This window comes from Uloborus diversus, chromosome 9, assembly GCF_026930045.1.
Source record: "Uloborus diversus isolate 005 chromosome 9, Udiv.v.3.1, whole genome shotgun sequence".
Lineage (NCBI taxonomy): Eukaryota > Metazoa > Arthropoda > Arachnida > Araneae > Uloboridae > Uloborus > Uloborus diversus.
Window position 1 is genome coordinate 118,707,755 of NC_072739.1, and position 15,176 is coordinate 118,722,930.

Consider the following 15,176-nt stretch of genomic DNA (forward strand, 5'->3'; position numbering starts at 1 on the left):
GAACTGTTCGCGTGCCACCGTGGTAAAAGTGTACCATACATGGCAAAATAGGACTGTCCAAAATCAGCGACGTGGCAAATGTGGTGCACCACGGGCCATAGATGACAGAGGCAAACGACGGTTGCGGAGATGCGTTCGGGCAGATAGACGGGCTACTGTTGAGCAACTGACCACCAAAATGAACCAAGGAGCTACCAAAAGTGTCTCCCAAACTACTATTCAGCGAACATTGCTGCGTCTGGGCCTCCGAAGCAGACGCCTGGTTCGTGCACCTATGCTGACAGCTGTTCGTCGACGACGAAGGCTAGAATTTGCACGCCAGTACAGCAGCTGGACGTCTACTGAATGGCGACAGGTAGCGTTTTTAGATGAATCGCGTTTTATGCTCCATCGGACAGATGGACGTTGGCGTATAAGGCGTAAAACCTCTGAAAGGAACCACCCTGCAACCATTGCCAGAACGGTCCAAGCTGGAGGCGGGAGCATTATGGTCTGGGGAATGTTTTCCTGGCATTCTCTGGGTTCACTGATCATTGTGAAAGGCACGATGGATCAATACAAGTGCGCATCTGTCCTTGCGGACCATGTCCACCCTTACATGCGCATTGTTTTTCCTCAGGATGATGGCATCTTCGAGCAGGGACAATGCGAGGTGCCATACAGCTGTCAATGTACGTGCCTGGTTCGAAGAGCACCAGGATGAGTTTACCGTCCTCCCCTGGCCAGCAAACTCACCTGACTTAAACCCAATCGAGCATCTGTGGGACCATCTCGATCGAGTTGTTCGCTCCATGGATCCTCAACCGCATAATCTAGTGCAGCTGGCCACGGCATTAGATTATGCGGTTAGAGTCGGCATGGCTCAACATCCCAGAGAACACCTTCAAGAATCTAAGTGACTCTCTTCCTGCAACGTCTCGCAGCAGTCCATTCTGCCAAAGGTGGTTATTCTGGCTTTTGACAGATGGTCACATTAATATGACTGGACTGTGTATATATGAGGATTTTTATTATTACAAGAAAGCTTTCTGGGTGCATCAATACTTTGTAGATTATGTCAAACTTTATGAGAATGCTGACAATGAGTGAAAAAGTTTCAAGAAGTTTTAGATCAGATTTCTTAAGTGTGCATCAAGCAAAAAATCGCACACACAATTAGGGTATCTCGTTCAACGTTGATAAATGTCAAGTTGTTCCTTTACCTCTGGGAAATCTTTTACGCCAGTGGTTCCCAACCTTTTTTCCCTCACAAACCCCTTTAAATTCAAAAGAAGTTGGCAAAACCCATGTATAGTAAGTTAAAAGAAGAAAAAACTCCCACACACACGGTAAAATTTGGGAGATTTTTTTCCGCTTGATGTGCTCTTCTGCTTATTACAAGAACGAAAAATGATAGCTAAATACAGCGGTACATACATAGCTACAAACTAAAATGAATACAAAAAATAAACCCAGTGATTGTTCTTTGTAGAGCTTCTGTAGTTCGAAAAATCTGAAATGGCGTATTTGTAACAAAGAAGCTAAGCCCAATGTTTGGTTCAAATATACGAGTTTTAATCTTACATTAGGTTCTGCATTTATGTTGCTTTTGTATTTTTCTCTGTATATATTGAAAATCCTTCTTCACATAGAAACACTGTCCAAAAAAGGGATTTTTTTTCTTCCAGTAAAAAGTTATAAAAGTCATTAAATTTGTCTTTTGTAAAAGGTCTATGGACTCCAGCTAGTTCATAAGGATATAATATGAACATTAATCATTTGAAAGCTGAACACTTTTCTTGTCCTTATGCAAAAAATGCGGAATAAAATAATCACAAATAGGTATATTTACAAAAGGAAAAAGAAACCAGTAAAATTTGCTCTAATTATTACACAAAAGTTAATTTTTACCAACAAAAATAATTTTAGGTTCACTTATTGTGATCGCACTTTGCATATTTTCAGCACACCACAAGAGTTGTGTGGTAGCTGAAGGTCACACTGAAATGGTATAGCATTGAATATTAACGAGTTTAGTTGACTTTTCTGATCAAAAGCTACTCAGAAACCAAGCCATATTAAATTCTTTCATCTGAATACATTGTATTCAAAAGCGGAATTTCTACATTTCATTCTCAACAAAAACAGTAAAAATTGCACCTTGAAATGACAGACAGCAAATAGGCTAGCATTTTGCTTGCAGAGAATATGGAATATGAGAAAGAATTGAATAAATGTTGAACAGAAAACCCTTTGACTGAAAGACTTCATCTCAAACAAGCAAGTTAAAATTCCGCCATTACAATATTATTTTCGTGAACCTCCTTTATCTCCTTCACGAATCCCCAGGGGCTCGCGAACTACTGGTTGGTTACGGATGCTTTATGCTAAACAATCTACTATATACTAGTATCCATCATTAACCAAAGAAGCAGTTGATCTGGGTTTCTTAATTTTTTAGGACTTTAAAACCAGTCAGCGTGGAAACACAGCAAGTGAAAGCTAACAGAATGTTTGGTTTTATCATTTGTTCATATTCACATTATTCTAAAGAAGTTCCACTTTTAAGTAGAAATTTGGTAAGAATTCATCAGCTGTTCAGGTTTAGACTCCTTATCCTTAGAAAGATATTAACTCTTTGGAAAGAGTTCTAAGGGGTTAGTTTTAGGTTAGGGTACGAGGTTAGTAAATTGAGTTTCAAATTTAGATTAGGATTCTATGCTTAAAATGTTTATTATGTATAATCTTGAGAAAAGAAGATTTAAAGGGATACCTGATCTAGTTATTTAAATTTATTAAAATAGGTTTTGTTGATAGGCTAAAATTCTGCATAATAAGGTAAATGCATTGATGATTTTCTTTAAGCTTTTCAAATCACTAGCTATTTTTAAGGAAATTAAGAAAAATTACCTCTTCAACAGTTTTGTAAAAACCGCTAAAATTGTTAAAAATAAGGGCAATCATCCTAATTGTCCTAATTGTATTTATCTGAGGAATCATTGTTACATTTTCCTCACTTGCAGAAATGTTGGGAATGTAATCATGGCTGTCAATTCTAGCCTATTGTTTCAGTGTCAAAATAAAGTATGGCTGATTGTCCGTAAGAGCACATAATTTTGCAAATCAGGTTGCAGGAGAAAATTATTTTAAAATATTGGACTTGATTTGATTGCACTAAAACCCATTCATATTTTATTATTTTAGACTCATTTTTTTAAAACAGAATTATCAATGTGTGTGTGTGGTGTTTTTTTTTTTTTTCCATTTTAAGAAAGAAAATTAATACAGCTATGATTATTCTTACAGGGGTCGAAGTAGTCCTATATATCCTATATTTCCTATATTTTTCAAAAATGTCCTATATTTCCTATATTCCCGTTTTATACCATATATATCTTTTAAAAAGAACTGTAAATAAACTTTCTGACATCGAATTTTTCGTTGAAAGTACGTGCCCAAACGAATTTTAAATTAAAAAACTCAAATGACTAAATTCTACAACAGGCATCTTCTCTCATTAGCTACAGCAATGTGACGTCATTCTATAGTGGGTGGAGTTTCGAGAACTAGTGCTGGTTTTAGTATAGTATGGTATAGTTGGTTTTAGAATTTTGCATTTGGGAGGGGGGGGGATGCAACAGCCGTTTGTTTTGTTTTCTATCATGGTTTTTGTTTTTGTGGGTGTATTTTTGTGTTCAGTGCATTTTCTAATCGGAATGTTCTAATTTTCTTTTTGCAATCTTTTCTTTTTGTGGAATTTTGGGATCGTGGAATGGTTAGTTCCTTATGATGTTAAAACGTATTTTGTTGTAATAAATGGAATTATAATGGCGAAATCGCATCGCTTAACGTTTCGTGTGGAGTTGTTGAACCAGGAGGACATTAATTCTTCAAATTTTGGTGCATGGTGCACTTAAGGAAAAGATGATTTTACCGCTTTTTGCCATTTTTCAGTGCCCATAAACAATAGTGGATTTTCGCAATTGAGGCAGCATGCCAAAACATTCAAGCATAAAGAAAAACTCTCAAAAACGTCAGAAGGATCCTTCCCAAGCTCTGTTTGTTCTTAATACAAAGGATACAAAGGGGGGGGGGGGTAAAGGGTTCAGTTTAGATATAAAATCTAAGAGCAGTGGAATTAGTACTTGGGTCATGAGTGAAAAAAAAAAAAAAATAAATAAAAATTATCTTTGTTCAAATTTTGGTTAGTTATTTATTCTGTAAAGTACACTTTTTTCAAAAATTATTCTTTCAACTACAGGGAAGTCATTATAGATGTAAGGTATTTTGTTTGAAGTTTTTTTTAAACAAAATCATCGATAAGAATAACTGAATAATATATGATATGTATTATTTCTTTTTTCATAGCAAAAATATTCATATAATGTGTCCTATATTTGTCCTATATTTTTTGTGGAAAATGTCCTATATGTGCAAAGTCGGTCACTTCTACCCCTGTTCTTACAACATGGCTACACATTTCTCTTCTGCATTTTAAAATCATGCTGTTTCTTAAATCTTATGTGCAAATACATATTCAGTCTGTGCTCTTGTTACTTTTCAGGATCCAGAAGTCAGACAAGTTGGTAAGTTTTGAAATTAAAAAATATATATTTCATGTTTTGTTTTTATTTTAATTGTACATTTTTTGACTTTACTTTTATTCACCATACCTTTTTTTTTTTTTTTAAGTTTGTCTCCTGTGATGTTTTTTATTGGTTCCAAGGTTGTTCCTCTGTTAGCCAGTGGCTACTATTCATAATTCCTAGTCTAGAGTTTTACGGCCTTGGCAATGCCCATGACCTTTGTATGTGTATAATGTGTTAATGTTATAGTCAAGATCAATATCGAAATGCAGACAAGCAATGAAAGGATAGCTAAAGAGTCCTTTGGGACCAGCTGCATGCTTGAGCAGGGCTTGCCATCTACATCTGTTTTTGAGCCAATTTGGCAGGAACCAGTAGTGTTGTCATAAATTAATGCAAATTGAAGATTCTTTTGTTGTGACAAAATGTGTTAAAGTAAAAACTTATTTTCTACTGTTAGTGATTGAAAGAATTGTTTATCATATCAGGGGTTTTGGGGGGGGGGGGGAGGTAGGATCAATTGGTTAAGTTGTAATTTCTTACCTTCTTGAGCATTTTCGTGTGATCTAGTAGAAACCGAAAAAATTGTTGTTTTTTTTAGATCTATAAATAGTTGACCTTGGAAGCAAATATTAAATTTAAAAAAATTAATTATTTCATGTCTATCGCTAATTATTGTCACATTGATATGTTTCACTCGTAACTAGGTTCACATTCTGCTTTACTTTAAATTTTTAGACACGTATAACATAGCACTATTCAAATTGTTCTGATTTAATTTTCCCAAAACAGTATTTTAGGCCTTCTTGTGAATAAAAGGCATTTATTTATTTATTTTTTATAAAATTGCATTCCAGAAGTGGTGAAAGTAACCAGAAAAAAATTGAAAGCAATGATGAAGCAGATACATGCATATTATAATTCAAAGAAAAAAAAAAAACTCGTCCAAAAGGAAAAGAATTCAATTAAGATATGCCTTGCAATTGCAGTTTTACTCTTTATGATTGAAAATATACAATAAAAATTTCAGTATAGTGTTATGATCATTGAAAATTCTGCACTGGTTATGCAAATTTCTGCATCCAAATTCTTGAAATTAAAAAAAATGCTATTAAATTGGTTTTTAAAAAGAATTTACTGTTATGTGTGAGGCTAAATTTTATTAAATATAAATACTTTAAAGCAGTGGTGCCCAACCTTTTCTATTCGAGGGTTACATCTGACATATTTTTGAGGGCCAGAACACACATAAAATTTCAAAATACTGTCAAACCTCTTTAAACCGCCAACCTTAGCGACAGGTTGAAAGTTGAGCATGGTGGTTTAACAAGTTTTCCCCAAACTTGCATAAATGCATGTTTTCATGAAAAAACATTTGAAGGCATGTATTTTCCTTTCCAAATGAAGTTTAAAAAATAACAGCCATTGGATTTCCAGCAGTATGTCACGGCTCATAGACAGTTCTTTGATTACCTTTTTTTTTCTTTTCTTTTTCCAGAGCTTGAAAAGTATTTATCTCAATAAATTGATGACTTGTGAATTGGTATTTATTCTTAAACTCATAAATTAGAATTTTTTTGTGCATGCTAAAGATTGCTTGCGACATCTTACCAGAAGGAAGCAAAAGAACACCACGTTATAGAATGTTGATACAAATTTGTTTGCTGAAGTCTGCACACAGTGTCCAAACGCAAGTTAAGCCTCAGAATCCTCCCCCGCTGACCAAAATAGAAAAGGGGGGAAAATGAATGCTTTTGTAACAGTAATGAAATGACAAAATGAAAATGCTGAAAAAAGTGGGGGAGCAGATAAGAGATCCGTTTAAATTGGTGGAGCTGTTGGGGACAATGCTTCTTGGTAACAAGAAGGTGGATTAATCAGAAAAAGGGATAAGAAAGCTGGACAATTTTGTTGTGGCTAATGTAGGTGCATTTGTATGGGGCAGTAGTGGCAGGTATGTGTGACATTCATGCTTTCCCTCTGTGGCTTCTCATAGACATTCACTCTCCTAAATGGCTTACCGCCAAGTTTGAATTGCTTGACATGGTATTTCAAGATGGCGGTTTAAACAACAGTATTATCCTACCAAGTATGCAGTTTTCCTTGGAAATCAATAGCAGTTGGCAGACGGCGAGGTGGCCGTTTAAGGATTGAATTTGTATTGTATTCCTATACTGAATGTTTTTTAACCACATTTTTTGGCGAACAGAGGGGGGGGGGGGGATAACAGGGTTTGACTGTATTAAGATTTTTCTAAATAACTTGTGAAAAAACGGAAAAGGAAAGAAAATGACTAACCAATAACTTGTTGTCATTACTATGCTTTTTTTTATTAAATGCATTTGTTTCAAAGACCAATTTCTAAATATTTGGCTTCAAATTTGCAACATTTTCATTAATCGTGCTTTTCAATTTGCAACATTAAACAAAATCATTCGCCACACAGATCAGCTTTGTAGATCATAGGTTGGGCGCCCCTGCATTAAAGGAACCATGCTTAGTAAGCAATAAATAAATACCTTTGTGTCGAGAAATAACAGGAACTGTTTATTTGTGCTAAACAACGTTGGATATTTCCTGTTACATGCTTAGTAAGGTTGAAATTACACTTAATTTATGTAATAAAGATTAGAATTTTAACCTGTGCTTGATTGATAATGTATTCATTGTTTTAGAGCCTGTGACCACAAAAGGCGATTATTTCTGCAAGGTAAGCACTTTCTTATCTATTGTGTATTGTCAATGCTGTAGTTGGAAACATATAGAACTTGAAACTAATTTTCAATATTTGAAATTTTAATTGCAGTAAAAACCAAATATTTCAGTAAAAAATTCAACCAAAAAGATGTTCAACCAAATTCCCCGCATTCAACCGGGGTCAGCCAACTTTTCATTGAATGCTATGAAAAAACTTGAATGGAAGTAGAACCAAATCGTTAAAACATTTCTAACTTATTTAATATAAAAATATTAATATCATATATGATCTGAAAAAATTGAATATTGGTTTTAAAATTTTGATAATATTTTGTTTTAGTCTTAGTAAGTGATCTTTGATCTCTGAAATGTTTTACAAGTGTTGTTCCTATAAATCATAGAAGTTTAAAGGGGGTTTTGAGTCATTTAATCCTTTCATAGCTTCATTAAGCAAAAGTGCAATTCTAAATTTGACTTTCAGATCTTCACTTTTGCTGTCTGAGGATACTACTAAGTCTGGTATTTCTGTAACTGTTGAGATACTACAATTTGCATCATAATCTGTGAATTCTTCAAAATGCAAATCAATATCCAAAAAATCATCAATATTCAGTATATTAACCACTTGATCAGAATCCCCATCCAATATTAATGGAAATCCATATCTCATGAGACAAGGAAAGATGCAGTTTTTTGTTACATTTTTATCACGGGGAATGTGAAGTACAGGGCCTCAAACACATTAATCTTTTTTCATATGCATTTTTCAGTGAGTTGAATAAATATGTGTAAGAATGGTTCAAATCATGTTTATGGTTTCAAAATAGGTATGATTTGTTATTAAAAAACAAGCTGTTGTGGGCACCACATGACTTCTTTTTACTCCAATTTAATGATTTTTAATCAGCACTTAAAGAAACACCAACAGCATAACCTTACCTGATTCGGGGGGGGGGGGATCATGGTATACTCTTAACATCTTCTGAAGACAGTCTGAAATTTTCGTAAACTATGAGGAAGCCCCCTTCCCGTAAAAAAATTCAAATTTGCATACAAAAATCATCAAAATAACCCTTTTTAAAGTTTTTTTTAAAAAATAATTTTTCAGTTTTAGAATGTATTGTCAGCCCTAAATTTTCGGAAACGGCAACTCAAGATTTTTGAAAATTTCAGAGCACAAAATACACCTTGGTCAATGGTCGTGTTTAAGAATGTAGTCTCACGTATGGCAATTTTCTTAAACTTAGGTTAAATTTAATTAAAATAATAATTAAAATAAATCACTTGGTTTGACCCCTGGGATTCATCTTGTAAAAGCCTTGAAATAATAGTGTGTCATTTCCAGTTCTAATAGTGAACTTTGAATTTGTGCTAAAAAAGTTTAAATCCTGTTCAAACTTACATATCGACTTTGAACGGTATGTCAGATACAAGTAGATAAAACCTATAGGGCTTCTTGATATTTTTAGTGGAACTTTAAAGTTATAGATCTGGGCCTGAAGTGTCAGCATAAAAGTTGTTATTAAACTTTAACTAAATGACGTAACTAAAAAGTTATTGCATGTTAATTATAATGAAAAAAACATTAAGATAATAGCTTCTTACGACGGTTAGTGCTCTTTTTTATATTTTATGCACTGATATCTCAGTAAAGAAGGTTCATTTCATTCATGTATCAGATTATGACACAGCCATCTTATATGCAGGAATATACTATTAAAACTTCGCTTAAAAATTCGGCAAAAATCTACTTTAAATTTAAATATTTTATGAATATAGTTCGGACATTGATAAATACTCACAGGCTGATTCAGTTATAGAAAAATCGGAGGTGCACAAGTACGTTGCAGTCTCAGAGTCTGATACAAGAACTAGGGATACATTTCAATCGGATTTGGGTTCATCTTTTTTTTTTTACATTGAAAGAACAAACAACAATATTTTGTCATCCAAAAGCTTCATTGTTTTTGTTATAGGTAGCCCTTTTGTAAGAAAACGCACCTTTTGCAACAGTTTTCATCTAATACTGCTTACGGGAACCCTTAGCATAATGAACTTTCACGCTACCACGAAACTAAAATTTTAAGCTTCTTGCATGACACAAAATCCAAAACACTGATTTAAACTAATTAACTATTTACAGCACATTTACAAATAACTCAGCCCAAACAAAAACACAGTCTAAAAATCACGACAGAAAGGAATAATTTACATAGATTTTACAAAAAAAATATTTGCACACTCAAATGCTTAATCAATTGAAGCGATGCCTGCAGCTCTGGAAATAGTTTCATAATAACTATCGTCGATTAAATTTGTTGCATAAGAAGCGTTAGGGCGGCAGACACTTCTTCGTTACTTTTCATTTTTTGGGACCTGAAAACGGTGCCTTATAAAAACTGTCTCAAGCAGAGCTATATATCAATAGAAAAATGACATGTAATGCAACAAAAAAAGGAATTCAAAAATTATTTACTTTTTCTTATGGTTTTGTTCAGGTTTCTTTTTTTTCAAGCAGTCATTTTCACTGCTCAAATGCAATGAAACTTATAACAATTACAAAGTACTGTCGCAGATTAAGAAGGGCAGTTGTGACCATCACCCCCCCCCCCCTCCTTGTATCCACCCCTTCATGTTATGCCCAAAAAAATTTGAATTGAAAAAAAAAATTACTTTGATTAAGTTTTTAATTTTTTAAAGCAAACTTTCAAATATTGTTGTGAGTCTGGGGAGAAGGGGGGTCATGACTCCCCTAACCCCCTCCCCTTATATCCGCCACTCTTCCACTGTGTGTATATATGAATTCATACATTTATGTTGCAATTGAAATCTGTTGGATAGCTGTGCCAACAAAATAATAAACTACTTTAAATTTTTCTAATAGGTTTGTAACAGCCACATGAACTCCGAAAATATGTGGATCTCGCATGTTAATGGAAAGCGTCATCTGAAGGTATCTGTTTTTTTTTGTTTTTAATATTTTTTGTAATTCTCTGCTATTATCTAAATTTTATATCTCATGCATTCATGCACAAGGTTGAGTTAAATTAGCTTGAAATTGTCAGAAAGGGGGGGGGGAGGGAGCCGAGTCCATGAGAAGCAATGACCAAGGTACTCGAAAGTGACTTTCAAAGTAGTTTTGAAAAAGCACCAAAATGTTGTTAACAAAATGAAAAACTTGATAGCACATCATGAGGCGCACATTTCATAGTATCGAAATAATCTAACACTGAATTACAAAAGACTCTTACCTCTTAATGAAAACACTGATGATTGGGTGTGAAAAATTTTTCTTCCTACTACTTGTTTTTCATATCACTACACAAAACTGAAATGGCGACCGATGGAGCAACCAAAACACGAGCATTGTTGCCACGACATGCTCGTCAATTTCCCACATTCACACGAATTTACCTTCCCAGATGACAAGAGAGAGCAAGGGGTGCCCAAGGTGTACAACCTTCCCCTACTCTATTATTTTATTACGTTCTAGCATCTTCTACTTCTTAATGGTATTTCACATCTTTTCGTTAGTACCATTAGAAAGAACAGAATTTTTCCTATAAAAACAAGTTTTTTTTTTTTTCTGATAGTGTTCTTTCAGATAAGGATGAAAAAATGTGCTTCAAATATTATGCAGTAACGAATTACCATGTTGGGTTAAGGTTACAAAAAGTTTTATTGCCTTGGAAGTCTGAAATTTTGGGAACTTTAAGTACTTTTGTTTGTCAATACTTTCTAGTATTTTTGTGTGTTTGAGTTAATTGACTTTTGTGTGTAAGGCATGTTAAACTCTTGACAAAATGTAGTGGGCAATTTTTTCCTGGATTTTAGAATGTAATAAATTCTGAAAAAAAATTTCATTGGTTCGTACTTCATCGTCCAAATTTCAAAATTTGGACTATTTTCAAAATACTTGTTTTTATTGGGTTACAGTTACAAAGCGTAGATATTGATGCTGTAAAAAAAATTGTCATCCAAAGTAGAGATGCATCGATTAATTGGCCACTTTGCAGATTAATTACAATTCTCCAAATTTTGCCGATTAATCGGCAGATTTTTTTAAAAGGTATTTTTTCTAGTATACCTTTAATAAGAAACTATGATGAACATTTATTAGCAATAGATAAATTAATTTTCTGCAAACATTACTATATTATGTAGTAGGAAAGTGTTCAGAGTAGAAACAAAACAAATAGTTGAGAAAGTTCAGAAAACTGAATGAAAAATTGAGAATAACCCTCACTGCTGATTATAATCATATGTCACTATGTTGAATAAAAATGTTGAATTTACGGACTTTTAAGTTGAAACGGGAAAAACATGAGTAAAAAAATACCCCCCTACCATATATTTGTAATAAATAAAAATAACTTTCGATCCATTATCAAGTCAATATTTATCCCTTCCTGGGCACCTATCTCCCTCTCTTTTCACATACCTTGCAGCTACTTTTTTTAAAAAAATGCTATTAATATTATTTTTATTTATGTTTTAACCAACATAAATATAACAGAAATAAACAAATGTCTATGTGATACCATTGCAACCTCCGCTTAATTCTCTCCAACAAAAAAGAAAAAATACTGATGCTTTTGTTTCATTTTCAAAGAAAAAAAACAGGACCATTTCTTTAGTTTATGTTCATTATACTCTCTGCTTTTGATGACACTAAAATTTTTTTCCCAGTTATTTTGTTCCTTGTAACTATACATATGATTAAATCATACATTTTATGACTTAGGGTTTGGTGGGGTAAAGTGGTCATAAAATCGCAGGTTTTCAACTTAGGTGGATAATAAATACAACATTCTTTAAACACTTCAATTTTTTTTATTGTTATTTTACATTGTATTATTAAAGAACACGGTACATTGAATTTTAGGAAGAAAAACATTGATTTTGATAGTTTTATAGCACTTTCTTTTCCTTATGTTTTTATGACCACTTTACCCCATGGGGGGGGGGGGGAAGTGGTCATAGCATGGGGTAAAGTGGTCATATTTAAAAATAGATGCAAAATCATTGTAAATAACCCTAAAACTTGTATATTTCTGTTGTTTTTATAGTTACAAGTATATTAACTAGTACATGCGTGTACGAATATATTCGTGTCGTGTTATACACAAGTAAACACGTTCCTATATGAGTAGATGCATGTATACATCAGATATATGCATCCACGTGCCTACTCAAGTATATACGTGTATATACGAGTATATAAGTATATATATGAGTACATAAGCATGTATACGTGATTACCTACAGGAGTGTGTGCGTGTCTACATAAGTACATACATGTCACGTGTATACACGTGTCATGTGTATACGAGTATATACGCGTAAAAAGGAACATCATATGCTCGTATGCACTTGTATCTCAAGAAAATACGTGCATACTTGAGTATGTATGTGTAAAGTAGACGTATATACGCATATATAAGTGTACATACATACATATACGGGTATATACGAGTTAATTCGTAGATACATCCAGTGCGTCTTTGGGGTATGTATCTACTCACGTATGAAAGTTTTTCAAAACTTTCGTTATTGCAACAGAGAGTGCTTTGTGATTGCGAAACACATTTATTACAGCTGCAGGCCGCAAATTTCATCAATCGCTTTAAAACTTTCTTGAGACCTAAAATGTTGTGTAAAATTGTCTTTGTGTAATAAATTTGACTTTTTTTGCATCCATCAATTTCTGGCTTTGCGTGCATGTAGCGGGTCAGCATTGTGTTTGTGACCGTATGTTCCTTATGATTCTTGCTTCTTATCCTCCCTTCTAACACCTTTTAATAATTTGCTCAAGAGTTTAAACCCAACCTGTATACTTATATTTCTTATGCTTGTATGTAAATGTCTACATGAGTACGACCGCGTATATTACGTGTCTACCTGAGTATATAAGTTTTCATGTATATATGAGTATAAGCGAGCATATACGTGTATAGTAGAATGTATAGCTGTATGGATAAAAAATACTTAGACCTACCCATATACGTATTTATTGGCGCATTTATGTGAATACGCTTATGTATGTGCCTAAATGAGTATTTATGCGTATATATAAGTATATACTCGTATTTTCAACCCTGATTACTATAAAAACAATACATATTAAGTAAAACTAATATTTAATCAGTATCTGCCTTATACTTAAAGATTAAGTGACATTAGAAGAACAATATTCTTTAAACCTAATATTATGACCACTTCACCCCATCTTACTTAAATTGTTCTAAAAAATTACCTAAAATAGATTCAGCTAACTACTAATGAATAAGAGTTCTTGAGACATGTAGGAAGCTTCCTGTACAGTCAATCTGTTCCTAATTCTAACAAACAAAATTTCCCAAGGAAGTTAAAATAGGTGTTTAGATTTTAAAATTTTTCATATTCACGCAAAATATTTTTTTTTTACCAAATAAAATTTTGCCAGTTGTAAAATTTTGTATTCAAAATGTAGTTTCTAACTGCCCTACTCTAAAATAAAATTTTCACATTCATTCGAACATTTATTTCCAAGCTATAGCCATTTATTTGATGTATGACCACTTTATCCCATTGACCACTTTCTCCCACCAGACCTTACTCTTTAAATTATAAATTTTTGATCCAACAAAAAATTTGTTATCATTAAAAATCATTGGATTATAAAAAGAACATGTACATACGTACCACCCATGTCCTAAGTGTCCATCAAAAGCTCTCACTAGGAAAAAAGCCAGTTTTCAATGCGCTGTAACTCCTTCTTGTCCCCTTCATTCTTCTTTTTGTTAGTATCATTAGAAAAAACAGATTTTTTTCCTATAAAAATAGGTTATCTTTTGGATGGGATGTTTCTTTTGGTAAGGATGAAAAAATGAGTTTTAAATACTGTCAGTCAATCACAAGAAAAGCTCATTCTGCAATATATAACGGATTTTGATTGGCATGGAAACTAGTTTATAGTAATTTTACAACTACTATTTAACAGGAAGTTTTTTTTTTAAATTCTTCCTTTAAAAAGTTAGTAAGAAAGTTAAATATGAGAGAAACAAAAAAACATCTTGTTCTGTCGGTTGTTTTCAGCCTGTTTCAAAAACAAGATATTTTTCTGTTTCTATCATATTTAATTTGCAAACTAACTTTTTAAAAGAAGAAAAACTATTTTGGACTAATAATAGTTGCAAAATTACTATAAACCTTAGCCATCGCCATTCGTTATATATTGTAGAATGAGCTTTTCTTGTGTAAGAAAAATAATATTTCAAGTATTTTCATCCTTATCTAAAGCAACGCCATTGAGGAAAAAAAAACTTATTTTTATAAGAAAATGTTTTTTTTTTCTAAGTAATCTAAGGAAAAGAAGATTGAAGGTGACAAACTTGAGCTACAGCTCATTTAAAACTGGCGTTTTGTTTCATGTGAAGGATTTTGATGGCCACTTTTGGATGACAACTTTTTTTACAAAATCAATGTTTAGGTTTTGTAACTGTAATCCATTAAAACAAGCATTTTGACAATAGAACCAGGGGAGTTCTCATTCACCCTTGGTTCCCAAATGGGTATACTCCATATATCCAGTATACTCTCAAAATTTTTTTAGACATATTATGTATATGATTGCATACTTTTTGTCGTCACTTTTTTGTTCAAATATAGTAGTTAGCCTTTTTTTGCGCTTGTATAAAATTTTTCCTACTAAAGAATTACTAAGTGTCTTTTAAGTAAGGTAAGTTCTACTGAGGGGCTGTAGTTGTACTAGTTGACGGAGTGGAGGTATAAAATTGCCGAAGAAAGTAGGAAATTGCTATCTCATTTTAACCATTAAACACTAACTGGAAAGTATAAATCGTTATATTATTACTTTGGCAAGAACCACTAGTCACTTGACAGGGAATAACTCAAAACAAGCGTATAGAAAAA

At 33.1% G+C, this 15,176-nt stretch overlaps 1 protein-coding gene across 1 annotated transcript in view; it reads left to right on the forward strand.

Moving 5' to 3' along the window:
• Positions 1 to 15,176, forward strand: part of LOC129229865 (uncharacterized) — a 255,772-nt gene that overhangs the window by 166,050 nt on the left and 74,546 nt on the right. Inside the window, exons 15-17 of the mRNA XM_054864242.1 lie at positions 4,544 to 4,565; positions 7,241 to 7,275; positions 10,147 to 10,215. Of these exons, the coding sequence (XP_054720217.1) occupies positions 4,544 to 4,565; positions 7,241 to 7,275; positions 10,147 to 10,215 (126 nt within the window). The remainder of the gene's footprint in view (positions 1 to 4,543; positions 4,566 to 7,240; positions 7,276 to 10,146; positions 10,216 to 15,176) is intronic.